Genomic DNA, 27453 nt, shown 5'->3' on the forward strand with positions numbered 1-27453 from the left:
ATTTTCAAAAACTATCTAGTAGATGCAATGTCTAAATGTATTCCAAGGGTGAGAAGGTTAAATAAGGTAGGTGTGAGATGGATGAATAAAGTAGAATGATTATGGAAGGATGACATTGATTGGAGAAAATGGTATAAAGACAGCAGTTGCGGAATGTGTGGTGGAGATACTTAATGAGCAGTTCATAAAGGTCTTTCAATCTTGTGAATGTGACTTCATGGAGATATTGAGAGCAGTTGATGATGGGGAGGAGAGACTGACTGTAAGTGAGCAAGAGGTGTATGGGGAGTTGAGTAAACTTGATGTTAATAAGGCTATTGGACTTGATAATATATCACCAAGTATTCTGAAGGAATGTGCCAGGGAGTTGACACCTGCCTTGACATATTTTTTTAATACAAGTCTTGCACTTGGTCATGTTCCTAAGGAGTGGAGAGAGGGCAAGATTGTGCGACTTCATAAAGGAGGAGATCGAACTCAAGAATCAAACTATAGGCCTATCTGTGTGCCAGGTGTTGTGGTTAAGTTGTTGGTGAAGCTTGTGAGAACTAGGATCCAGAGTTGGGTTGACAGCAATGGTATTATCTTTGATGGACAGCATGGATTTGCTAAAGGGAGGTCATGTTTTAGTAATCTACTTACTTATTACAGTAAAGTGACTGCTTTGAACAGAGGAGAAGGATACACAGTAATATACTTGGATTTCGCAAAGGCTTTTAATAGAGTACCTTATGATAGGTTGACAGTCAAACAAGAGCAGATGGGGTTGGATATTAGATTAGTGCATTGGATTGGAGACTGGCTATCTGATAGGTTTCAACAAGGTGTGTATGGGGGTGTGATATCCAGAAAAGGAAGGTCACTAGTGGAGTGCCTCAGGGGTCTGTTTTAGGGCCATTACTATTTAACTTGTATATTAATGATATTGGCGAAGATTTGGATTGAGATATTCAGTTGTTTGCAGATGATGCAAAGTTGGGACAAACCATAAAGAGTAGTGAAGATGTTGTGGCCTTACAAGAAGACTTGAATAAATTGTGTGATTGGGTACAGAAATGGGGATGTGAGTTCAATGTTGCAAAATGTAAGGTTTTAAAATTTGGAAAACGAAGATGGAATGCAGAATTTATGCTTGGTGAGAATATATTGTTGGAGGTAGAGGAAATAAGAAATCTGCGGGTGATAGTGGATAAGGATCTAAAATTTAGGCGACACATCACCAAAATTGTGAAGACAACAGAATGGCTTCTGGGAATGATGTGTAGAAGTAGGGAGATTCTTGATCCGGTGTATAAAGCTTTAATTAGTCCACACATGGACTGTTGTGCCCAGATTTGGTCACCAGGTTTTCAGAAGGATGAAGAGATGTTGGAAAGGCTCCAAAGGTGACTGACTAAGGTAGTTTCTGACCTCTGGAATATCGAGTATGAGGAAAGATTGAGAAGATGTAATTTGCAGAGTCTGGTGGACAGGAGGAAGAGGGGAGATATGATAGAGACCTACAAGTAGTTAAGGAGTTGTTATAGGATCAGTAATGGAGAGGTTCTACAGAAAATAGTGAACGATCAGGGGAGAACCAGAGGTCATCCCTGGAAACTGTGTAAAGAGGGTGTGAGTAGGGGAGTGAGAGGCAGGTTTTTTTCATGCAGAGTTGTGAATGCCTTGCCTGAGAGTGTTGTGTCTGCAAGGAGTTTGAGTATGTTTAAGACACGGTATGATGAGATGTATGTGTGTGTGTGTGTGTGTGTGTGTGTGTGTGATAAAAGGACCTCCCAGATGAGTCTTTGACTCCATGATGTCTTGGGGTAATAATAATAATAATAAATCACCTGTTAATTTAATCAAGAATATATTCTCCATTTGGATTAATAACTCTCTTCCAACGTCGTGAAAGCTTCATAATGTCATTTCTAGAATTCAGGAGGTTTGGAGGCAAAGAAGTCGCATAATCTCAATTGTCTGTAATGTATCGTATTGCTTTTCATTAATGAAATGTTGCAAACTTCAAAATAAGTTGTAATCTGAATGTTCAAGATCAGGAGAACATGGAGGATGTGGAAGCTTTTCTCGGTTTAGTTCCTCAATCTTGGTACAAGTAATTCTTGCACTGTGAGGGTGTGCATTATCATGATGAAAAACAGCACCCTTTCAACTGACCAGAGACCACCTCTTTTCTTTCAATTTTTCATTCAATTGATTGAGTTGTTCACAGCATACTTCAGCTGTGATTGTGTGGTTTTGTGGCAAGATTTCAAAGTGTATAATACCAGTCATATCCCACCAAACACTTAACAAAACCTTCTGAGGGTGAAGGTCTTGTTTTGGCTGAGTTTTAGCCTGGTACCCTGAATGATCCACTGCCTTCAGCACTTAACTTCACCAGCGATTACAAGACTCAAAAACAGAGATTGAACCTCTCAAGAATGAAGAGTAGTGCAGATTATTATTATTATTATTTGACACCTCCGGGGAGTCCTAAGATTCATTGAGGGAGGGCGCCTACTCTATAACTCTCCGTCTCCACCACTCAACCACAAACCACCTCATCTATACCTATGCCATCTACTGTCTACCATCACCACTATTATTTTCACAGACAATCACAAACATCCATGCCACAGTGGTTCGAACCTACAGCCTTTTGGCTGGAGAGCGGATATACTAACCACTCGGCCAACCAGGCCAGCATGTGGCCTGCAGATGTTGGCTCACTCTCTTTGATTGTTGTTTGTCAGTTTGTGAGGAACCCACTTGCTGAGCTGAGACACTATTCCAAGGTTTTGCAAATGGTGATGGATTGTCGATGATGATGAATTAATATCTTTTGCTTAAAATTAAAATTAAAATCTTCAATAGTTTTCCACTAAATCTTCAACAGTTGCAATGGTATTTCTTGCAATAGCAGCTTCCAGCATATCATTATCGAGAGAGACAGAACACGAAGAGTGAGGGGAGACTTTTAAGCTAAAATACCATTGTTGAAATTTTTGGAACCATCACTGGCACTCTTTCGCACATTCAAAACAGCATCGCCATACACTTCTTCCACATTTTTGACAGTGTTAGCAGCATTGTTGCCTTTTTTTGAACTCATAAAGCATGATGCACCTAATTCATTAGGTGCATCATGCTTTATGAAAAGGTCACTTTTGAAAAGTGACCTTTATAGTAATACAGGGTTATTTAAACAATCACTTATGTATGATGCTCTTGTGAAGTGAAATTCCTTAGAATAAGGCTACCTCAGTTTAGCAGTACTTATAAAGTTTTAAAAATTCATGTTTAGACAAGCTGAGACACTAGTTGTAGGCATAGGTTTCTGTGGTTTAACAGTTCATAAGAAAGATTCCAGTAATTGGACCACATGTTTATTACGATAAATAACAATTTATCATATATTTATTAACAAGTTGTAGCCGATACTATGCAGTTGTGGCCGACGGCCACAACTGCATAGAATGAACTATTTTGAGTAATTTCTCATTTCCTGTGTTTAAACTTTTAGTTACCTTTGACCCCTGAAGATGTAAGTCAAACGACTTACGAAACTCGTCGGTTTTTTTTATTGTTATTTATCGGAATAAACATGTGGTCCAATTACCGGAATCTTTCTTATAAGCTGAGACACATTTATTATTATTATTATTATTATTTGACACCTCCAGGGAGTCCAAAAACTCATCGAGGGAGAGTGTGCCAAGAGCATTGAACGATTGGCCACCTTCCAACTACTAACCACGCTCAAACTTACTTAACTGAGCCATTAGTAGCAGAGGCTCTACCAATCGACCAACCTTTGCCATTTGAACAAGTACAGTATAAAAAATGACATTACTTTTGGGATGAGCTGATAATTTTTTGATAAATATATTTGTGTTTCTAAATCATATTGGTTTAGCTTTTTAAATAGAAATTTCGCATAAATAAATCTGAACGTACAAATCTAAATATTGTCCTTGATTATAAAAGGAAATCAAGCATTAATAATAAAATCTGGAAATCTCCAGTGCAGTTGTTTATAAATATAACCTACTTTTACATTGCAAAATAGAAATCGAGTGTCTGGCATCATGGTAGGGGCAGAAAAGGAAAATATTATTAATGATGTAGAAGTACTGTTTCCTTTTAGAGCCATTAAACCCCCTGTATTAACAGACAAAATATAGTTGACTCTATAGTAAACATCATTATAACAAATTAAGTCACAATTACAAATTACCAAACAAGTCCTCACTCAAATCCCATAGTGCTGTTAGGAAGGAAATTCAATTGTAGCACATTATCTGTTATAATAAAATATTTTGAGTGATCCTTACAAGCTTGATTCTAGTAGTAAGACTTATACGTTGGTTAGACATAACTGGTAATTAATTTACGGAATAGACAACGCATATAAAGTAAATTAATTAAAGATAACTTTAATGAATCACTTCTATATTTCGGCAATGTCACATTGCCATCTTCGGGAACATAAAGATATGGTATGTGCACTAAGGAACTAACAAAGCAAATGAGGAAGAAAATAAGAACTAATTTTGTTCCTAAAGTCCTAATGGTGCCCTCTTGTGGGCTAATTTGGTAGTCTTGGCAGTTGGGCTGGAGTTCTCAAAATGAAAGTCTCCCAAATTTGGGGCAGTTTCATGCACCCAAATTTGTTGAGGTTAGGAACGTTTTTTAGAGCTGCTGAAGATTCTTTGAATAGTCTTTCGTATTTAAACTTGCTGCGATGGATTATTTTTGTCTTCTTCCAACGAATTTTATGGTGGGTATCTAAGGCATGGTCTGCCAGCCCAGAGCGGCTGTACTGGTGAAACCGGATGTAGTCTTGGTGTTCTGAAATCCTGATATTTGTTGTTCTGCCTGTTTGGCCAAAGTAGGACAATTTGCAGCTGCAAGGGACCTGGTATACACCAGGTAGGTCTAGGGGAAGTGGTTGGTCTTTGGTAGAGCGGATAAGGGATGCCAACTTTTTATATGGTCTGTAACAGGAAGTAAGGTCATATTTTTTGAGGATATTAGTTATTTTTTCAGAGGTGCCCTGGATGTAGGGGATAGTGATAGACTTGGTGTAGTCTTTATTGTGGAGGGGGGGAGGGGGGTTGTGGTTTACAGGTTTTAGTATTTTTTGGATTTTTTTGGGGTTGTAGCCATTGGCTAAGAAAGTGTTGAGGATGTGGTTTAGTTCCATAGTCAGGGCCTTGTCATCTGAGCAGATTAATTTTGCCCTGTTATATAGTGTTTTTATCACCCCATATTGTTGTGAGGGAGGGGGGGATTGCTGGTGAATGTATCTGCCAGTGTGGGTGGGTTTTCTGTAAACAGAGAAAACCAAAGATCCATCAAGCTGGCGGGTGATTAAAGTGTCTAGGAAGGGGAGGGTGTTGTTTTCCTCTTTTTCTAAGGTGAACTGGACTCTGGGATGTTGGTTGTTTAAGTGTGTTAGGAAGGAGTGGAGTGTATCTGAGCCATGTGGCCAAATAGCAAACACATCATCCACATAATGAAGCCAAATAGTGGGTTTTTGTGGGGCGGAGTTTAAGGCTTTCTCTTCAAATGTCTCCATAAAGAAATTGGCCAAGGGTGAGGAAAGTAGTGAACCCATGGCTGTCCCCTCTATCTGTTTGTAGAACTTTCCTTGCCAAACGAAATAGCCTGAGTTCATTGTGAACTGAAATAGGGCTGAGATATCGGGAGGAAACTTGGCTTGGATGAGCTCAAAGGTTTCTTTGAGTGGGACATTAGTGAATAGGGAGGAGACGTCAAAACTGACCATTATGTCAGTGTGTTGGAGTGTGAGGTTTTCTATACTGGCTTTAAAGTGGGCCGAGTTTTTTATGTGTGATGGTGTGTTGCCAGTGTAGTGTATGAGCGTTTTGGCTAAATGTTTGGCTAATTTATATGTGGGGGAATCAATGCCATCCACTATGGGACGTAATGGCACATTTTGTTTATGTATTTTTGGGAGTCCATATAATCGGGGGGGTCTAGAGTTATAAGGTTTAAGTTTGTTGGTGACTTCCACAGGCCAAGAAGTGACTTCCTTAAGGAGTCTGTGGATAGTTCTGATCTGAGAGTTGGTCGGATTATATTCAATGGGGAGGTAAGTAGTACGGTCTCGTATTAAAGAATTTAGCTTACCTTTGTAGTCTTTTTGATTGAGTACCACAGTGGCGCTTCCCTTATCAGCTTTGGTGATTACTATTTTTTTGTTGTTTTTTAATTCTTGTAGGGCTGTGTATTCGTTTTTGGATAAGTTGGATTTTAGAGGTTTGGCTTTCGTGAGAACACCGACTACATCCAGTCTCACGTTGTTGGCGATGTGGTTAGGCAGGTTGCGAATTCCACGCTCTATTTGGATCATGATTTCTTCAGCAGGTATCCTTTTTGGAGCTAGGGCGAAATTGTGACCACATGAAAGTGCGGTGAGTGCTTCAGGCTTTAAAACTGCCGATGAGAGGTTGACTACTGTGTTGAGTGGTGGCTGGGGTACAGAAGTAGAAGTCTTTGTCAGGTTTTCGTATTTCACCAGTACAGCCGCTCTGGGCTGGCAGACCATGCCTTAGATACCCACCATAAAATTCGTTGGAAGAAGACAAAAATAATCATCGCAGCAAGTTTAAATACGAAAGACTATTCAAAGAATCTTCAGCAGCTCTAAAAAACGTTCCTAACCTCAACAAATTTGGGTGCATGAAACTGCCCCAAATTTGGGAGACTTTCATTTTGAGAACTCCAGCCCAACTGCCAAGACTACCAAATTAGCCCACAAGAGGGCACCATTAGGACTTTAGGAACAAAATTAGTTCTTATTTTCTTCCTCATTTGCTTTGTTAGTTCCTTAGTGCACATACCATATCTTTATGTTCCCGAAGATGGCAATGTGACATTGCCAAAATATAGAAGTGATTCATTAAAGTTATCTTTAATTAATTTACTTTATATGCGTTGTCTATTCCGTAAATTAATTACCAGTTATGTCTAACCAACGTATAAGTCTTACTACTAGAATCATGATCATCCACGGAGATGCAATCGCACGAAAGGCCCGTCAATACGGCAAATTGAGGTTGAAGATATCGAGGCAAATAAATCGTCTGACGTTCCTAAAACGCTGCCGGGATAACAAAGTGATCCCCAACTGTGTCAAACTAAAGCACCGTTTCACTTCCGAGAAAGCTCTACGCATTTACAACCGCACTAGCTTCGCCCTGTTAAGAGAACAAATTACCGCGACGCGCGTTCTCCTTGACGACGAAAACAAAAACTTACGGGCGCTAGAGGAAGAGCTTTCTAACACACTCGGCCTTGATCTATGGTCGATACTTCATGACATCTCATGCACATCGGCAAGAAAGGAATTCGAAAAAGTATGTAGTCGACACGTGAAAAAATACGAAAACCTGACAAAGACTTCTACTTCTGTACCCCAGCCACCACTCAACACAGTAGTCAACCTCTCGTTGGCAGTTTTAAAGCCTGAAGCACTCACCGCACTTTCACGTGGTCACAATTTCGCCCTAGCTCCAAAAAGGATACCTGCTGAAGAAATCATGATCCAAATAGAGCGTGGAATTCGCAACCTGCCTAACCACATCGCCAACAACGTGAGACTGGATGTAGTCGGTGTTCTCACGAAAGCCAAACCTCCAAAATCCAACTTATCCAAAAACGAATACACAGCCCTACAAGAATTAAAAAAAACAACAAAAAAATAGTAATCACCAAAGCTGATAAGGGAAGCGCCACTGTGGTACTCAATCAAAAAGACTACAAAGGTAAGCTAAATTCTTTAATACGAGACCGTACTACTTACTTCCCCATTGAATATAATCCGACCAACTCTCAGATCAGAACTATCCACAGACTCCTTAAGGAAGTTACTTCTTGGCCTGTGGAAGTCACCAACAAACTTAAACCTTATAACTCTAGACCCCCCCCGATTATATGGACTCCCAAAAATACATAAACAAAATGTGCCATTACGTCCCATAGTGGATGGCATTGATTCCCCCACATATAAATTAGCCAAACATTTAGCCAAAACGCTCACACACTACACTGGCAACAGACCATCACACATAAAAAACTCGGCCCACTTTAAAGCCAGTATAGAAAACCTCACACTCCAACACACTGACATAATGGTCAGTTTTGACGTCTCCTCCCTATTCACTAATGTCCCACTCAAAGAAACCTTTGAGCTCATCCAAGCCAAGTTTCCTCCCGATATCTCAGCCCTATTTCAGTTCACAATGAACTCAGGCTATTTCGTTTGGCAAGGAAAGTTCTACAAACAGATAGAGGGGACAGCCATGGGTTCACCACTTTCCCCACCCTTGGCCAATTTCTTTATGGAGACATTTGAAGAGAAAGCCTTAAACTCTGCCCCACAAAAACCCACTATTTGGCTTCGTTATGTGGATGATGTGTTTGCTATTTGGCCACATGGCTCAGATACACTCCACTCCTTCCTAACACACTTAAACAACCAACATCCCAGAGTCCAGTTCACCTTAGAAAAAGAGGAAAACAACACCCTCCCCTTCCTAGACACTTTAATCACCCGCCAGCTTGATGGATCTTTGGTTTTCTCTGTTTACAGAAAACCCACCCACACTGGCAGATACATTCACCAGCAATCCCCCCCCCTCACAACAATATGGGGTGATAAAAACACTATATAACAGGGCAAAATTAATCTGCTCAGATGACAAGGCCCTGACTATGGAACTAAACCACATCCTCAACACTTTCTTAGCCAATGGCTACAACCCCAAAAAAATCCAAAAAATACTAAAACCTGTAAACCACAACCCCCCTCCCCCCCCCTCCACAATAAAGACTACACCAAGTCTATCACTATCCCCTACATCCAGGGCACCTCTGAAAAAATAACTAATATCCTCAAAAAATATGACCTTACTTCCTGTTACAGACCATATAAAAAGTTGGCATCCCTTATCCGCTCTACCAAAGACCAACCACTTCCCCTAGACCTACCTGGTGTATACCAGGTCCCTTGCAGCTGCAAATTGTCCTACTTTGGCCAAACAGGCAGAACAACAAATATCAGGATTTCAGAACACCAAGACTACATCCGGTTTCACCAGTACAGCCGCTCTGGGCTGGCAGACCATGCCTTAGATACCCACCATAAAATTCGTTGGAAGAAGACAAAAATAATCCATCGCAGCAAGTTTAAATACGAAAGACTATTCAAAGAATCTTCAGCAGCTCTAAAAAACGTTCCTAACCTCAACAAATTTGGGTGCATGAAACTGCTCCAAATTTGGGAGACTTTCATTTTGAGAACTCCAGCCCAACTGCCAAGACTACCAAATTAGCCCACAAGAGGGCACCATTAGGACTTTAGGAACAAAATTAGTTCTTATTTTCTTCCTCATTTGCTTTGTTAGTTCCTTAGTGCACATACCATATCTTTATGTTCCCGAAGATGGCAATGTGACATTGCCGAAATATAGAAGTGATTCATTAAAGTTATCTTTAATTAATTTACTTTATATGCCTTACAAGCTTGGTATAGTGAGAGTCATATACTTTCCTCTCATGAATTTGCAGTACATTGACTCTAAATTAGCTAATCAAACTAAGACTCATCCAGGGCACACATTTGGTGAAAATAAGTGTTGACATACCTTGAAGTTAAACTGTCATACTGATTAATTGAATTAAATTAATCATAACTTTGTTGTTCTTGATTTAGATAAGGACAGGGTTATGAATACTTTTAGTTGACAGACTGAAATAAAACATAAATTTATATATTTGCAGATTGTGCTCAGCTTGTTTGTAGCAGTCATTCTTGATAACCTTGAATTAGATGAAGATATAAAAAAGGTTAAGCAGGTATGAGAAGACGTATTTATTGTTTATTAATTACAAACATTTTATTTCTTGTTTTAAACATATGTGGAGTTTCTGTATAGTTATAAAAACAACTGTATATTTATAGGATAGAACATCAATACTCCTGATTTTTCCAGATTTTGCAAACTTGTTTGAAAATAACTTTTCAGAAATCCAAATGTCGTATTTATTTTTTTCAGTGCTTCTATTAAGTGAAACTGATGGTTTCAAAAATCAGAAACTTAATCTAGTTAAAGGAAAACTAGTGACATTTCTTAACTGCATTTGCAAAAAACTTTATTATACATAAATAGATTAGATTTGAAAATGTTAGCCAATTTAAATTATTATTATTACACCCTCTATGGAGTTGGCAGACTCATCGAGGGAGGTTCATTCAACTGACAACATATTTATCATATATAAGCTTAAAATCCTTAACAATCCTTGAATTATCAACACATTCTGGTAATGTGTTCCATTCACTGACAATTCTTCATGTAAAAATTCTACTCCTCACGTCCCTCTTCACCACACTTTTACATTACTTCTGGGGGGGGGGTAACCCCTGGTACCTCCCCCTCTCACCTTCTACTCTTTTTATAATCCCCTCTGGATTAATCTGATAAAATCCTCTTACTAATTTAAATGTCTCTATCATATCATCTCTCTTCCTCCTATCCACCAAACTCTGTAATCCACATTACTTCAACCTCTCTTCATAGCCAGCATTCTAAAGTCCCAATATTTTCTTAGGCACTCAGCTCTGGACCTTTTCCAATGTCCCCACATCACATTGAAAACCAAGTGACCAGATCTGAGCACAATAGTCCAAGTGCGTTCTGAGCAGCGCCTTATACAGTGGCACAACCACTTCCTTGTCCCTACATTTTAGAGTACTTCTTATCATAGCAGCATTATGATGCTTTTGTCAGATACTGTCGTGAGTTTCCATGCATTGTCAACATCTTTTCTGCTCAACTCATCTACCGAAAATACTGATGCTAACTGACTACAGAGCTTCCTATAATCACCTGCTTTATACTTCCACATGTATCCATTTTTGGCAGTAACCTTTTCTTGTTTCATTACTACCCAAACATGTATTTCATGATCATTCTCATCAACCAGCGACACTATCAACACTTCATTAACAATTACATCTTGTGAAGTTATCACCAAATCCAAAACATTAAAGCCTCTAGTTGCTTCAATCACATGCTGCTTAAGATACTTATCTTTCAGAAATTTTACAAACTCGCTCTCCTTGTTCCCATACACTATCTCCTCATTCCAGTCTATATTCCTGTAATTAAAGTCCATAAGGATCACCTTCTTTTTACATGCCCAACTAATTTGCCTAAACATTTCACAATCGGTATTCTCTGCATTCCCTGGCCTATAACAGCATCCTATCAGATATACTAACCTGTTTATTTCAACTTCACACCATACAGATTTAATATCTGTGCATACACTATCAACTTCCATACTTTGCAGACACAATTCCTCTGCAATCATTAACAGCACCCCCCCCTCCTCTTTTCACATTTCTGTCCTTCCAGAAAATTATATATCTTTCTGATTCTATCATGATATCACATCCTCCTCAGACATCCATTTTTCAGTTATTCCAATTATCTTTGGGCATACCATTTCAATCACTGCAACAAACTCAGCTCACTTGTTTCGAATACTCCTCCTACCTAAACTCTTCTGTTATGATCCTGATTTGCTCCCATTTCCAGTTGCTCTAATCTAGACACTTTTCACATACGTTAACGCTTTCCTTCTTCTCGTTTATCCAAACAGTCCACAAATCTTTAACAAAGTTTTTGGTGCATACCTATAGCAGTTTTTGCATTGCACCCACTGCAAAAAATGCAAGGCAGAGCCAATCTTTCTTACCGAAGCCCTTCATGCTGCTGACCTACGTTTCTTTATGGACACCATCTTCAGAAGCTGAAGCAGTACAAGCAAATAAGTAGCAAAACATAAAATAAACAACAAAAAATTCCAACAGCACACTGAAGGACACTTGTGTCCAAATCGAAAAAATGCAGCACAATTTGCAATAAAAATCCACACTGTACACTAAGTAACACTTTTTTGAGCACAGATCAAATCTACTCCTATATCCACTAGCGACACTGGATCATTTGCATGCCTTTTGTTTTAACATAATTTCAACAGATATGCCAGAATTTATTTGCGAATGTAAATTTATATATTTGCAGAATAATTATGACAAGGAAGGGACACCTGAGAATAAAGTGGGATATAGTATTTGCTCATTATATGACAACCAATGGACTGATAAATATAATCGATAAATATATAAATATATAAAATAAATTACATAAGGAAGGTGGATATTAGATCCAGCATTATTTCAAATTTGAATGTAGAAAGAGAGCTTACGGGAATACACTCCCCGGCATTCACAAGTTGCCTTACTGTGGACTACTTAAAATACTTACGTACATCCCAAGTGTCTTTATATTCGCCTTTTATTAGTCCATTTTGATAAGGTTCACTGGCTTGACAATCCCCGGATGCTCAAACACCCTGTTTTTCTTGTTTGTTCACTTGGTCTTTATTACTTTTCTAAGCTGCTAATATCTTGCTTCTTCTTCTGCAATTTTTCAATTTCTCTTTGTCCTCTGAAGAATAACATTGAAGCGCACTGTTTCTTTATTAATGTTCATTTCATTCTCCTCTATTTTCATGGCTGCACATTTGACTTTAATAGCATCGTTTTCCATCCTACCATCAGTACTGTCCACTCTGCTAACATTTACTGTGTTCTCATCACCTAATAGGCATTCACTTTTGAAACATTTAATACACACACTCTCTTTCTCTCCAGTTTCAATTTCCTTCCACACATCCTTTAATTTTTTCAACGAATATATTTCACACACTGCACTGCACAAAATAACACAAATTAAAATCACACAGCAACGTGTTCTTTGCCGCCAATACTCTTCCACGCATGATCACCATACCGTATCATAATATTGCATTTAAACAAAAAAAATACAAGATTTACTTAGAAATAGCTAAATTAAATAGCTCAATCAATCACACACTTGTTTAAAACAAAAATTACAATAAGTTAATCTAATGTTGTCCATTAAAATACAAAAAGAAAAAAAATAGACTTAACATGCAATAAATCCACTCTGCACACATACACACACACACACACACACACACGATATGTTACCTAATGGCAAAAAAAAATAGTGAGAAATTATGAATTATGTGTTAGTGGAATTGTATGAAGAGAAATGGGTGCAGTAAGTTAACACATGGAATGAGTTTGAAGGAAGAATCAAACTGTATAAGAGTGATGGACTGCATTTAAATGTTTTTGGTGTGAGTTATTTGGAGAGACTGCTGCTGGAAGGGTTAGTAATGAGTGCAGAGAATGAATGCAAGCAAGTAAGAAATGATATGAAAGATCAGGAAAATAAGGAAGGAGATGTTGAAGTGGTGCTTATGAAAGAAGAAATGAGTAGCATAAGTGTAGAGAATGAGAGAACAAGTATGCAAGAGAAACAGGAAAATGGGATGACTCCGGGTGGACAGGATAACACAGCGTGAGAAAGTTTATGCTCCAAGAGGATATGAATGTGTGTGTGCAGACAAAAAGGGACGGGGATGACATGGGATGTAGGGAAAAAACAGTTGAATCCGAAGAAGATTCTGGGACAAGTAAAGAAAAAGAGGAATGGCTCAAGGAAATTATGGAAGAGTTACATCTAATAAAATAAGTGGTACCAGTGAAAGTTGTTATAGATCCAGGAATGAGCTGTACTGTTCATATACAAATGCCAAAAGTATCAGGAACAAGGGAAATGGTTGCATTGATTGAGTTCATTCACTAAAAAATTGTTGGAATAAGTGAGAGATGGTTGAATGAGGATGATATCTGAAAAGAATAGAGATGGAAAATGATGTACTTCATCATTTTCCATCTCTATTCTTTATGTATGAAGAATAGAGATGGAAATGATGTACTTCATGAAGATAGAAAGTGTAAAAACAGATGTGGAGTGCTATTGATGATAGAAAAAGAGTATGTTCATACAAGGTAGAGATGCAACGGGAAAATAGTGGTAATGGTTTGGAGGCAGAATGTTGCAAGTAGAGGTGAATAGAATGAAATACTTCATTGGATATAAATTAACGATACCAAGAAATTATATTCTTGGTTTAATCCTTTATCCAAGTGTTTGCACCTGAAGTATTTTAGGACTGGGGCAACTCATATATAGAGGCTAATGACTTCACATCACTTGTGGACATGTATAATGCTATTCATTATGGGAAAGGTCACTACCCAGACTTGGTTTGACTTTTATTAAGGTCTCAATCAGTGGGAACCAGACCAAGATTTGAAACTAAGGTTGAAGTAATGTAGAAGTCATATTTTTGTATACATGTCACCAAAAGCTGTCACACCTTTTGGCAACTCATATGTGTCGCCACCAATGATGGCCTCTTGTTCTGTCCCCACCTCTCCCATTCTATGAAAAATCTCTTCCTTGTCAACCTGATTTGTGGATTGTTTGGGTAAACGATAAGAAGGAAAGCGTTAATGTATGTGAAAAGTGTCTGGATAGATTAGAGCAATTAGAAATGGGAACAAATGTTGGGAATGTAATAGAAGAGCTTTGGGAGGAGTTAGTGCAAATGACAAGCAAAATGCAACATCTGGAAGACGATATTAAGCATTTAAAGGAGAGATTGGCTGATGATAAGGAGAAGGAGGAAGTTAATATTATTAAGAAAGAGTCAAAGGATAGCCGTATTTCAGTGTTTGGGGACTCGATCATTAGAGGTATATTACTAATAAAGTGCACAAAACATGCTTAACTGGTGGAACAATGAAGCAAATAACCAAGGCATTGCAGAAAAGGAAATACTGGGCATCAAAATTAGTAGTAGTCATGTGCACAAATGACTTAGTCGGGGAGTAAAAGAATGTTGATAGAAACTTTAGGAAGTTGTTGTAGCAGGTGAAGATGAATGGTGTTGTTGTGAAAGGTGTATACATGTTGCCCAGATGTGACAACAGTAAATTTAGAAGGAGAGCAGAGATAACGAATAGTAAGATGGCTGAGTTGGGTGAAGCAAAAGGGGTTCAATTTGTAAATCTATGAAGCAAATTTGAAGGGAAATCTTAAAATCCTTAACACTCCTAGAATGTGTTGTTAATTCAAGGAGTATTAAGGATTTTAAGATTCTATATGATAAATATGTTGTCATTTGAATGAACCTCCCACGATGAGTCTGCTGACTCCATGGAGTGTATAATAATGATAATAAAAATCCTTGATTTTTATTATCATTGTGTATGCTTAAGGGTCAAAGCTATATAACTGAGAGGAGACCTCCATATAGCCTTTAAAGGAATGTGGAGAGCTGACAAGGGCTTCTGACCTAATGTCCAATCCTCACCTTCTCGTGGTGCACCCTGTTGGGTATCTACCTGATACTGAACAAATGAGGATGGGCTGGAAATTTGGGATTTAGCCGACCAAATTGTATTCTTATTGGCTTAAACCAATATAGAAAATGATGGTACAACATGACAAAATTTCATGCCGGCTGGGGCGTCGCCCAGTTAAACAAGGCCCCCGTTGTTTTCGCCAGGGAACCAGGGCGAACAGCGAAAAGTCAGCTACTGGAACAAATCTGAAAACAAACCCCAACTCAACATCACCAGAGTTAAAGATCAGTACTATCAACATAAGAAGCCTGAATGACAAAGAAATGGAGCTAGCCGAGGCATTAGATACGTACCAGATCGACATAATAGGAGTGACTGAAACAAAAAAGACCAAAACTGGTGAGATCTTTCTGAGCAATAAATACAAAATGTTTTATTCAGGCAATGACAATCAAGGAAAAGAAGGAGTAGCCATAGTATTCAACACAAAATACGAGGCTAATCTTCTTGAATGGCAGTCAGTCTCAAGTAGAGTCATGTGGGCAAATATCAGACTGGGGAACTGGACAATGGAGACTTATTTGTGCCTATGGTCCCACAGAAGGTTCTACAAAGGTAGAAGTGGTGGAATTTTTTGAGGCTCTAGAGAAAGCTACTGACACAATGAAAAAGGGAAAGTTGGTCCTTTTTGGGGATCTAAATAGCAGAGTAGGAAATGATTGTCAGATATACAAAAATATTTTGGGAAAATTTGGAGAAAAGAGCAAAGCTAATAATAATGGCAAATAACTGTTGGAATTCTGCTCAGGACATGGACTGGTTATTATTAACACCATGTTCAAACATAAAAATGTGCACAAATTCACATGGAGAGAAGAGGCAAGGAATAAGAAAAGTCTCATTGACTATGTTATTGTTGATAGTGATGTTTTCTCCCTGGTGCAGGACACCAGAGTGTACAGAGGATTTGAAATTGGAAGCAATCACTATTTAGTCTTGAGCAGGATAAAATTGAATTTCATATTGAAAAGAATAACATGTAAGAAAGTTTTAAAGCGAATAAAAGTTGAGCAGCTCTCAGATGTGAACTGTAGACTAAAATACACAAAGATTATTGAAGAAAAAATGAAAAAGTTTGAGAACAGGAACCAAAAATTGGAGATTCAGTGGCAAGCCTTGAAGAAAACCCTGATTGATTCAGCCAGAGAGGCATTTGGTGAGGTTATCTGCAAGGATAGAAAAATCAGAACTCCCTGGTGGACACAGGAAGTTAAAGAGGCAGTGAAGGATAAGAAGAAAGCATATCAAAAGTTCCTGGCAAATAACTCAGCTTTTGCTCTTAAAGAATACAGAGACAAATGTAAGAAAGTGAAACACTGTGTAAAACTAGCTAAACAAAAGATATGGGAGGACTTTGGCAAGAACATAGAAAATAAATATCAAGAAGGTGGTAAGATATTGGAGGTTGTTGAAGAAGCTTAGAAATGGAGGAAAAAGTATTGTAAAAGGATTTAGAGATGATAAAGGTGACATGAAAATGGAAGAAAAAGATATCCTTGAAGTATGGAGTAATTACTTTGAAAAATTGCTAAATGAAACAAGCAGTGATAGCACAATGGTAAAAAACACTCATCAGGCATACAGTCAGGAATACATATCCATACTTGAAGTAGAAAAAGCCATCAAAGGCTTAAAATGTGGAAAGACGGCAGGAGTAGATGATATTCAACCAGAAATGCTGAAGTATGGTGGTATAAAAGTCTTACAGTAGCTGCACTGCATAGTTCAGAAAGCCTGGAAAGAGGGATGAATTCCAGATGATTGGAGTAGAGCTCTAATAGTATCCATATACAAAAAAGGGAAATAAAACTGAATGTGAGAATTACAGAGGTATTTCCTACTGAGTGTTCCTGGTAAGATCTATGCAAGTATACTTGAGAAACAGTTGAGAAGAATTGTAGAAGAAAAGCTTGGTGAAGAACAAGCTGGATTCAGGCCATATAGAGGCTGTCAGGATCAGATCTTCACTTTACGACAAATAGTTGAGAAAACATGGGAATATAACAAAGATCTCTATTTAAGTTTTGTTGATCTAGAAAAGGCATATGACAAGGTGCCAAGAGAGAAGCTATTCGATATGCTACAGTTATATGGTGTCAATGGGGCATTATATCAAGCAATACTTAGTCTTTATTTGAGTTGTAAGTCAGCAGTTAGAATTGAAAGAAGTACAGGAAGATGGTTTAATGTTAAATCTGGTGTGAGGCAAGGATGTACATTATCCCCCTCTGTTATTCATTATCTATATGGATCACATTATGAAGGAAAGTGGTATTAAACATGATATCACAGTTGGAGATGTTAATGTCAGCTCTTTGTTTTATGCGGACTTGTTATACTTCTAAATAAATCTGCTGTAAGTTTGCGAGATTCCCTGACTAAATTGAATAATTGTTGTAATAAATATGGTATGAAGGTCAGCATTAAAAAGACGAGGACAATGAAAATAGGTAGAATTATTGAAAATGTCAACTGTGTTGTGAATGGGGAACCTGTGGAACAAGTAAAACATTTCAGCTACTGGCACGATTTTTAGTGAAGATAGTAAATTAAATATGGAAATAGACAACAGAATCAACAAAGCTGGTATGGTAGGAAATCAGTTGAATAAATTCATATGTAATAAGAGAGAAATTAGTCAGAATACTAAATTAGCTGTATACAAACCAGTCTTCAAACCAGTTTTAACTTATGGATCTGAATGCTGGGTCAGAAGTAAAACACTTGACCAAAGACTAGGGACCGCAGATATGAGAGTCCTGAGAAAGATTAGAGGCGTGAACAGATGGCATCAATGGCAGTATCATATTAAAAATAAGGATATTAGGAAAGAACTTGACATTGTCAGTATCCAGGAATGCGTTAGCAGAGCTAATCTCAGGTGGTATGGTCACTTAAACAGAATGGGCAAGGAAAGATTAGCAAAACAAGTGATCTCTGCCAGGTTGCAGGAAAACGACCCAGAGAAAGACCAAGATATACGTGGATTGATATGGTATACAAAGTGCCTTAGACAATAGAAATATAAGATCTAATAATGTTGGAGCCTTGACAAGTAACAGACTGATTTGGAGGAAAATTGTAGATAGGAAGTTAGTAATGATGTAAATTTTTCATGTAGTACTATCATATCCTGTACACCCCTTGAGGGTACATGTCAGGAATTTGATGATGATGATGATGAAAATCCTTGATTAGCTTATATGTCTCAATCGTGTACCCCCCTCTCCCCGTCCCTTCCTCCTATTCACGAGGCTCTGCCTTACATTCTTTCAATCTGTCCTCATACTCCATAATTGAAAGACCACTGACCACCTTTGTGAATCTTCTTTGAACCCTTTCCAGCATATCTTCATCACTCTGAAAACCCAGTGGTCACATATGTGCACAATAATCCAAGGAACGACTGATCTAGACCTTATACAATGGCAGCATATGTCTCTGTTTCATGTCAGGGTCCTCTGCATCATTGCCATTATCCGATGTGACGTCTTCACAACTTGTGCAATGTGGCTTCTGAATTTCAGGTCCTTGTCCACCATCACTCCTAGATCTCTCATTTCTTCTGCTTCCTTTAAAGTTTCCCCACCAAGTGTTTACTCTGCACACCATTGTCGCTTACCAAATATCAAAACCTTACACTTTGCAACATTGAATGGACTTTTCCACTTACCTGCCCATTCATGCAATCAACACCCTCTGTCCAAAAAGAAACCAAACTTTTCAAAAATAAAAGAAACTAGTGGTGCTGCCTGTTCTCCCCTCCATTCAAAATTCCTGCACAATATGACTTGAGTTTTCTAAGAAAGGGTACTAAGGAAGTCTAAGAAACAAAATCAGCATGCAACAGTGACTTACACCCTCTGTCCAAAAAAAAGAAACCAAACTTTTCAAAAATAGAAGAGACTACTGGCACCACCTGTTGTATCTTTTTGTTGTTGAAAGCGGCAACCTTCATTAGTGTTGTGTAATCTGTTTATAATATTTGTTTCATTAGAAGCCGAGTTATAGTGCCAAGAGTGACAGTGTGTTTTGACGAACGGTTGGAAAATGAGTTTCAAACAGAGAACTGAGATTGACTTTTGTGTTAAACTTGGTAAAAGTTTTACCGAAGCGCATCAAATGCTTCAAAAAGCATACAGTGATGAATGTTTATCCTGTACTCAATTTTTCGAGTCGTTTAAACGATTTCAAAGTGGTCGTGAGATGCTTGAGGACTACGAAAAACCAGGCCATCCAAAAACTGGACTGAGCGAAGTTAACATCCAAAAAGTGCGTGATTTAATTAAACAAAACCAGAAATCGTCCGTGAGATTGATTGAAGTGAATTGGGGATTCCAAAATCAATTGTGCACATTTTGATCAAGAGTTTGGGCTTTCGTAAATTGAATTCGCGATTTGTTCCCCACAAGTTGATCGACGACCAAAAAATGTATCGAATTGAACACTTGAAGGACCTCATTAAAACTGCTTGTAAGGACTCATACTTCCTTAAAACGATCATTACTGGTGGTGACGAAATGTGATGTTTTGAGTATGAGCCCGAAACAAAGTACCAGAGTGCTGAGTGGAGACCACCAGAAGAGGGACATCCGAAAAAAAGTCGCTTGGAGAAGTCAAAAGTAAAGACAATGCTGATTTGTTTCTACCATTCCAATAGCATTATCCACAATGAATTCGTTCTGCCTGGCCAAATGGTCATGATGAGTTTTATCTCAAAGTTTTGAAGCGATTGATAACGAGAATTCATTGCGTACGGCATGAATATCATGATGCAGGCAGCTGGTCACTTTTGCTTGATAATGCACCATCGTTTGTACATTGTGAAACAGTTTTTGAGCCAAAAACTAAGTTTGTGTGTTGGATCACTTGCCATATTCACCTGATTTAGCACCCTGTGACTTCTTTCTCTTCCCCGACTTCATTTGCCGACGAAAGGAAAGTGGTACGACACCATTGAAAACATTCAATCTGCAGTAACCACAACCGTCAACAGTATCCCAAAAACTGATGTAAAAATCTCATTTAATGAATTAATTGACCATGCCAAATGCTGTATTGAAGCTGAGGGAGAGTATATTGATTGAAATAAATGATTTGAATAATTATAATTGGCCTGTATTTTATTTTCTATCAAAAGTTTGGTTTCTTTTTGTACAGAGGGTGTATTCAAGTCCTCTTGTAGCCATAACATCTGCTTAACTCTGCATTCTCTCCCCAATTTTGCATCATCTGCAAACTGCTGCATATCACTAGTTAAACTCATCCCAGTATCAATAACATACAAATTGAATAACAATGGTCCTAAAACCCACCCCTGCTGCACACCACTACTGGCATTTCTTTTTCGGGATACTGCACAACCATATACAACTTTGTGATTCCTGTCTGACAGCCAGTCACTGATCCGACTCAGAATTCTGTTATCCAATTCTATCTGTTTCAGTTCATCATCACTCTCCACATTCCCAGGCATATAGCAACATCCAACTAAACATGTCTTCCTGTCAACCTGCACGTTACACCACACTGCTTCATAACCATTGCCACTATTTCCCTCTTTCATGTCTAACCTATGTAGACACAATTCCCCTGCTATCAAAAGCAGCATTGCCCCTTCCTTCTTGCCATTTTTATCCTTGTAAAAAATACTGTATCCTTCCATTTCTATTCCTGTTATGATATTATCTTCATTCAACCATATTTCACTTATTCCAATGATTTTGGGGAAAATAAACTGAATCACTGAAACCATATCATCTCCCTTATTTTTGATACTCCTGCACGTAAACAAACACAGGAGTTCATTTTGAGGCCTATAACCAGTCATATCCAAGCTCATGTTGGTTGTGATTTCTCCACCACACCTGCCCAATCACCTTTATCACCACTTATTACACATATATGCTCACTCTCAACTTCCCAACCCACATTGGAATATACTCCATCTTCATACACACATTCACTGCTACTTTCAACATCCACTTTCTCTATGCCATGTCTGCCTGTTTATCCGAGCTCCCCCCCCTGTTTCCCTGTTCTTCTTGCATTCCCATTCTCTCTTCTTCTTCTCTCACATTACTACTGTTTTCACTGACAAGCACATCTGTCTTTTCTATACCACTCTCCTGATTTTCCCCTTCATCTCTTTCTTCTGATCTCTTGCACACATTACACACTGTACTTACATCCAGCAACACTGCTTTCTCCAGTACATTTACTCCAAAGTCATTTAATGCAACCCATCATGCCTGTACAATTTCATTCTTCCCTCAAACTCATGCCATACATCCACAAACTGCAATCCTTTCTCCTCACACAGCTTTGCTAGCATACCATTCGTGATTTGGGCTTTGCGTCACAACTCATCATCGTTATACCTTGGTATTGGAGGTGGAGGAAATAAGAGATCTTTTAGTGATGATGGATTGAGATCTAAAATTTAGAGGATACATTGCCAAAATTGGGAGGACAACACAACAAATTTTGGCAGTAAATTAGAAGACACTTATTTGTAGAAGTAAGAAGATATTTGGTTCCATTGTAATCCGTTGTATGTGGCCTTAATTAACCACATATGGACTGTGTGCAGATTTGATCACCTAGTTTTCAAAAGGATGAAGAGATATTAGAAAGGGTCGTGATGCGATTGACTAAGGTAATTTCCGGTCTCTGGAATATTGAGTATGAAGAAAGGTTGAGAAGATATAAATTGCAGAGTCTAGAGGATAGGAGGAAGAGTGGGGATAGGATAGAGATGTACAAGTTGGTAAGGGGTTGTTATAAGATTAATGTTGAAAAAGTTTTTCATAAAATGGCAGTGGGAAGAGAGCAAAAGTTAATCCCTTGAAGCTATCTTAGGAGGATCTGAGCAAGGAAATATGAAGCAAGTTTTTTTGCATAGAGAGTTGTATATGATTGAAAGTGTCTTTGCATTATGGGATTCTAAAGCAATTAATGCGAAGTCATTGGCTTCTATATACAAAGTAGTAAAGTTGTGAAGATACTTCGTGTGTATACTTTGTTTGTTTACACACTTGGATAAATGATTAATCAAAATTATAATTTATAAAGGTGAAAAAAATTTCAGCAGTGCACTGTTGTGTTATAAGTCCTGGTGACCTCCCATGTTCAATGCCATAATTTTGAACTTTTCAAAAGAAAACAGAAAAGCACTAAAAGAAGACATAATCAAACTAGTTGAAGAATGCAACATCCACCCTAAAAATAGCATAAGATGCCATCGTTTTGGACCCATAAACAAAATCAAGGACGGAACAAACTTTCCACGCCTCATAAAAGTGACTTGTGACATGCCGACAAGCACATCAAAACTAATAGCAGCGATCAACAACAAGTTCAAAGACACTTGTCCACCAGTCATGCATACGTGCTCGACCAGATTTATCATTTGCACAAAGGGAACAAGGACGCCATCTTCAAAGACAACTTGCAGAAAAACATCAAAATGGTGACTACAGTTGGACCATTGACTACAGACAAGTTAAACTGGTATAAAAAACCAAGTGATGCCACTGGTCAACATGGTGGCTGCTAGTGGCATCACTTGGTTTTTGTACCAAGTGGCATCACTTGGTACAAAAACGTACCTTGGTACCTGCACGTTTCCAGTCATATGTTGGACTGGAAACGTGCAGGACCCCTCTGGTCAAACATATGACTCAAAAGCCGTACAAATTCATTTTACCAACATCTGTGGTCTAAACTCCAACCTTAATAGTGTTCACTACCACCACCTGCAGTCTACCAAAACCCCACCTACTCTTTCTAGCAGAAACTCAGATCTCACCTCCCTCCAGCACTATTCATCTGAACCTTCCAAACTACACACTCCTTAATTCCTTTCGACCCAAGGGTGGCATCTGTGCATACATCTGCTCCAACATACCTTTCCAGAGAGCACCCAACCTAGAATTGCCAAACTTTGATCTTTTCTGGATGAAAATATCCCTACCCAACTCAGTCAAATTCATATGCTCTCTCTATCACTCCCCAAATGCAACCAACCACTCTGAGCTCTTTAATTTCCTCTCCCTAAAAATTGACTTTCTCCAGTCCCACTTTCCCAACAGCAAAATCATCCTCTTAGGAGAATTTAATGTCCACAATACCAACTGGCTTTCCTCCTCCAACTGTACAGATCTTGCAGGCAGAGATGCTGAAACATTTGCCATCACTAATGACCTTACACAACTCGTTCAGATGCCAACTAGAATTCCTGATAACTAAAAACACTCTCCAAACACCCTAGACCTCTTCCTGACCAATGACCCTTCCAAATACACAGTGAAAGTAGAGGGCCCACTAGACAATTCTGACCACAACCTAGTGCTCATCTCCTTCCCCATGCAACAACGCTTACACAGCCACTCCCATGTAAGAGTAGTTTAGCATTATAACAGTGCCAAGTGGGACAGCCTCCGCAACTTCTATGCCTTATTCCCATGGCTAGACTATTGCTTCCGACCTTCCAATCCAAACATATGCACTGAACTCATAAAAAGTAATCCTCACTGGCATGGAATCATACATCCTTACAGTACTCTGACCTGCCATTCCCTAACTAAACCCTCGTTTTCCAAAAGATGTGCCAAGGCAGTACAAATAAAAAACCAAACATACCATCACTGGCTCAAATCAAGAACCCCATCCTCCTTTAGAGCTTATACCCAAGCCCCAAATAAATGCAAAAAACAATCAAAAAAACTTTTTGCATTTATTTATAAATGCAAAAAGCAGGAAATTAGCAGCCTGTCCAAATGGTAGCCGAGCCTATTAGTCTCTCGCCAAAGCAATCGGCCGTAACTTCTGCTCAACACTATTCCTACCTCTATCATATCCAGATGGCTCCATTGCATCATCTCCTACAGAATAGACTAATCTCCTGACCTCACATTTTGCCTCCAATGCACACACAATCGACAGTGGTAAATGTCCCCCAACCATTCCTGATGCCCAACATACAATGCCCCTGTATCCTTTTGCCAAAAAGCGATCAGCAAAACACTGACTAAATTAGACACAAAAAAAGTCTCCTGGTCCTGATGGCATTCCTCCAATTGTCCTGAAGGTTTGCACACCAGAACTATCTCTTGTCCTATGTCGCTTATATATACTGTCTTACTCCATTGGTATCTATCCCACAGCCTGGAAATTGGCCTACGTTCAACCCATTCCCAAAAAAGGGTGACAAGTCACTATTGTTCAACTACTGCCCCATCTTGCTCGCCTCAGTTCTGTCTAAAGTGATGGAAAAAATCATCAGTTCCCAACTTCTACACTACCTTGAAGCTACCTGTCTAATAAACGACCACCAGTATGGATTCCGTCCATTGGTATCTATCCCACAGCCTGGAAATTGGCCTACGTTCAACCCATTCCCAAAAAAGGGTGACAAGTCACTATTGTTCAACTACTGCCCCATCTTGCTCGCCTCAGTTCTGTCTAAAGTGATGGAAAAAATCATCAGTTCCCAACTTCTACACTACCTTGAAGCTACCTGTCTAATAAACGACCACCAGTATGGATTCCGTCGCTGCCGATCAACAGGAGATCTGGTCAAATGCCATGTCGAAGTTTGGTGAATCTCAAGTGGTTGGACTTGACATTTCCAAGGCGTTTGATCAGGTCTGGCACAAGGGCTTACTAAGCAAGCTGCATTGTTTGGTCTATCTCAAGACCTCTGTAATTGAATTGCTAGCTTTCTGTCCGGACGCTCACTATCTGTGGTGGTGGATGACTCCTTATCCTCTCACCATTCAACTAATGCTGGGGTTCCTCAAAGTTCTGTCATCTCACCAACCCCTCTTCCTACTATATATCAATGACCTACTTCAGCTTACCTCCAATGCAATACACAGTTTTGCAGATGACAGCACATTGCACTCTTCCCTTTCTTTTGATAAACCTTACTCCACACAACTCACCTCAATCTAAAGATCAGCAACCACTACTGCCCTTAATTCAGACCTCCAAGCCATCCTCCAATAGGGTTCAGATATCCGAGTTAATTTCAATACAAATAAAACCCAGTACTGTCTCATTAATCATAAAAAAAGAACCAGTTTCTCCCAGTATTACTTTTGACAATACCCAAATTTCCAGACAATCTGAGATTTCTCTTCTTGGAATTACCCTGACATCAAACCTCTCCTGGCATAAACACACAACAACCATTGCATCCTCAGCTTCTAAAAAACTAGGATTTCTCTTTCGCTCAAGACATTACTTCATCCCTGGACAGCTATTAATCTTATACAAATCACAAATCTGCTCAACCATGGAATACTGCTCCCACATATGGGGTGGGGTCCCCCAAAAGATCCCTCAAATTGCTCGACTCCATATAGAGGAGAACAATCAGACTTATTAATGACTTATCTCTTACCAACTTACTCCCCCCCCCCCACCACCCCACTTTCACACAGATGATTGGTCTCTGCACTCTGTGTCTTCTACAAATATTTCCATGGAAAATGTTCATCCGAAATAGCATCAATAATTCCCCACTTAGTATTAAGCTCATTGGGACACGTGCAGCTGCTGCTCAACATCCCTACACAGTGCACCTTGAAACCCACAGAACAAGTTTCTTCTCCTCCTTCGTCTCCCTGCAGCCGCTATACTATGGAACAGTCTTCCCCTTGATGTATTCACTAGGGAATACAATCTATAGTCATTCGAATTTAATGTGAACAAGTACAGTGGTATCTCGCTAATCCGAACCTCTTTAGTCTGAACCCTCCAGTAATTCGAACTGCAGTTTTGAAAGAAAAAAAAGTTTTATTTATTATATTTATTATATATTATTATTTTGTGTGCTATTATTTTGCCTCCAAACTAACTGTACTGCATTGTTGCAACCAATGGATCAGAACATAATACAATCCATTAAATTAAAAGATCGTAAAGACCTGCTTTTAAATGTAATTTCCCAAAATTATGACGTTACCACATCAATAAAAAATATAAATTTGAAGGATGTAGCATTCTCAATTGATGTTGCTTGGGAATCCTCAAACCTGAAGCAATCCGAGTAACATGGGGAAAACTGTGGTCTTCATTTACGAAGATAACTACGGTGATACACAAAAAGCAGAAATTCAAAATGTGCATAATTTGGTTAAAAATATAAATCCAGATGTTGAAATTTCACAAAGAGATGTTACGGAATGGATTACAAGTAGAACCGAAAGAGAATTCGAAATCGAATCAGATGCTGAAATTATAAATATGACGCTACAGAATGAATTAGCAGACGATGATGACAATAAAGAATTCAAAGAAAAAAAAGTAAAACATGAAGAGGCAGTTGACAGTTTTAATATGTGTATAGAATGGGCTAATCAGAATGATACGCCATTCCACAAAGTTTTTTTGCTAATGCAGCTCCGAGAAGAAGCATTCGAAAAAAGTTTAGCTTCCAAGAAGCGAAAGAAAATCAGTGACTTTTTTAAGAGAGAAATTAAAAAAACTTTTTTGTGTTATTTTGTGAAACTTTTTTTTGTGTTGTGTACAAGAAAGTGATATTTTTTACGCAAATTAAGTTATGTACTGAACTATGCAATTTTATTAAATCAAAATCCTCAACAATAAAGATATATACAAACTAAATTTTTTATTAAAATAAACTTATATTACTTTTTAAGTTTTACATTACAATACAGTAGCTTTTTTTTTTCTATGAGTTACTTCATTTATTTCCAGAATTAAATTGATGTACCATTAGAATCTGAATATTTTTGTCTTAAACACTAGTTATTGTTGTCTCTTGGGCGAAAACTCACTAATCCGAACGAGCACGGTTTTTATTAGTTCGGATTAGCGAGATACTACTGTACCTTTTTCCCCATCCCATACATGGTACTTATGTACTATAGGTTGATCTACCAACCTCTCGTGTATGGGCTCAACATAAAAAACAAAAAATAATATGTGAGGTTTATTTAATAATAATAATAATAGTAGCTTCGTTTCTTCTTGCTAGCATTGTAATTAATACCATAATATTCTGCATTATATATACTTATTGGTGTGCCCTTTGA

At 38.4% G+C, this 27453-nt stretch overlaps 1 protein-coding gene across 1 annotated transcript in view; it reads left to right on the forward strand.

Moving 5' to 3' along the window:
• Positions 1-27453, forward strand: part of na (sodium leak channel non-selective protein na) — a 1005813-nt gene that overhangs the window by 449493 nt on the left and 528867 nt on the right. The window contains exon 17 of the mRNA XM_090411658.1: positions 9793-9867. Coding sequence (XP_090267784.1) covers positions 9793-9867 — 75 coding nt within the window. The remainder of the gene's footprint in view (positions 1-9792; positions 9868-27453) is intronic.

This window comes from Typopeltis vanoorti, chromosome 21 (genome assembly GCF_054136105.1).
Source record: "Typopeltis vanoorti isolate ZY-2024b chromosome 21, IOZ_Tvanoo_1.0, whole genome shotgun sequence".
In the NCBI taxonomy this organism is placed as follows: Eukaryota; Metazoa; Arthropoda; class Arachnida; order Uropygi; family Thelyphonidae; genus Typopeltis; species Typopeltis vanoorti.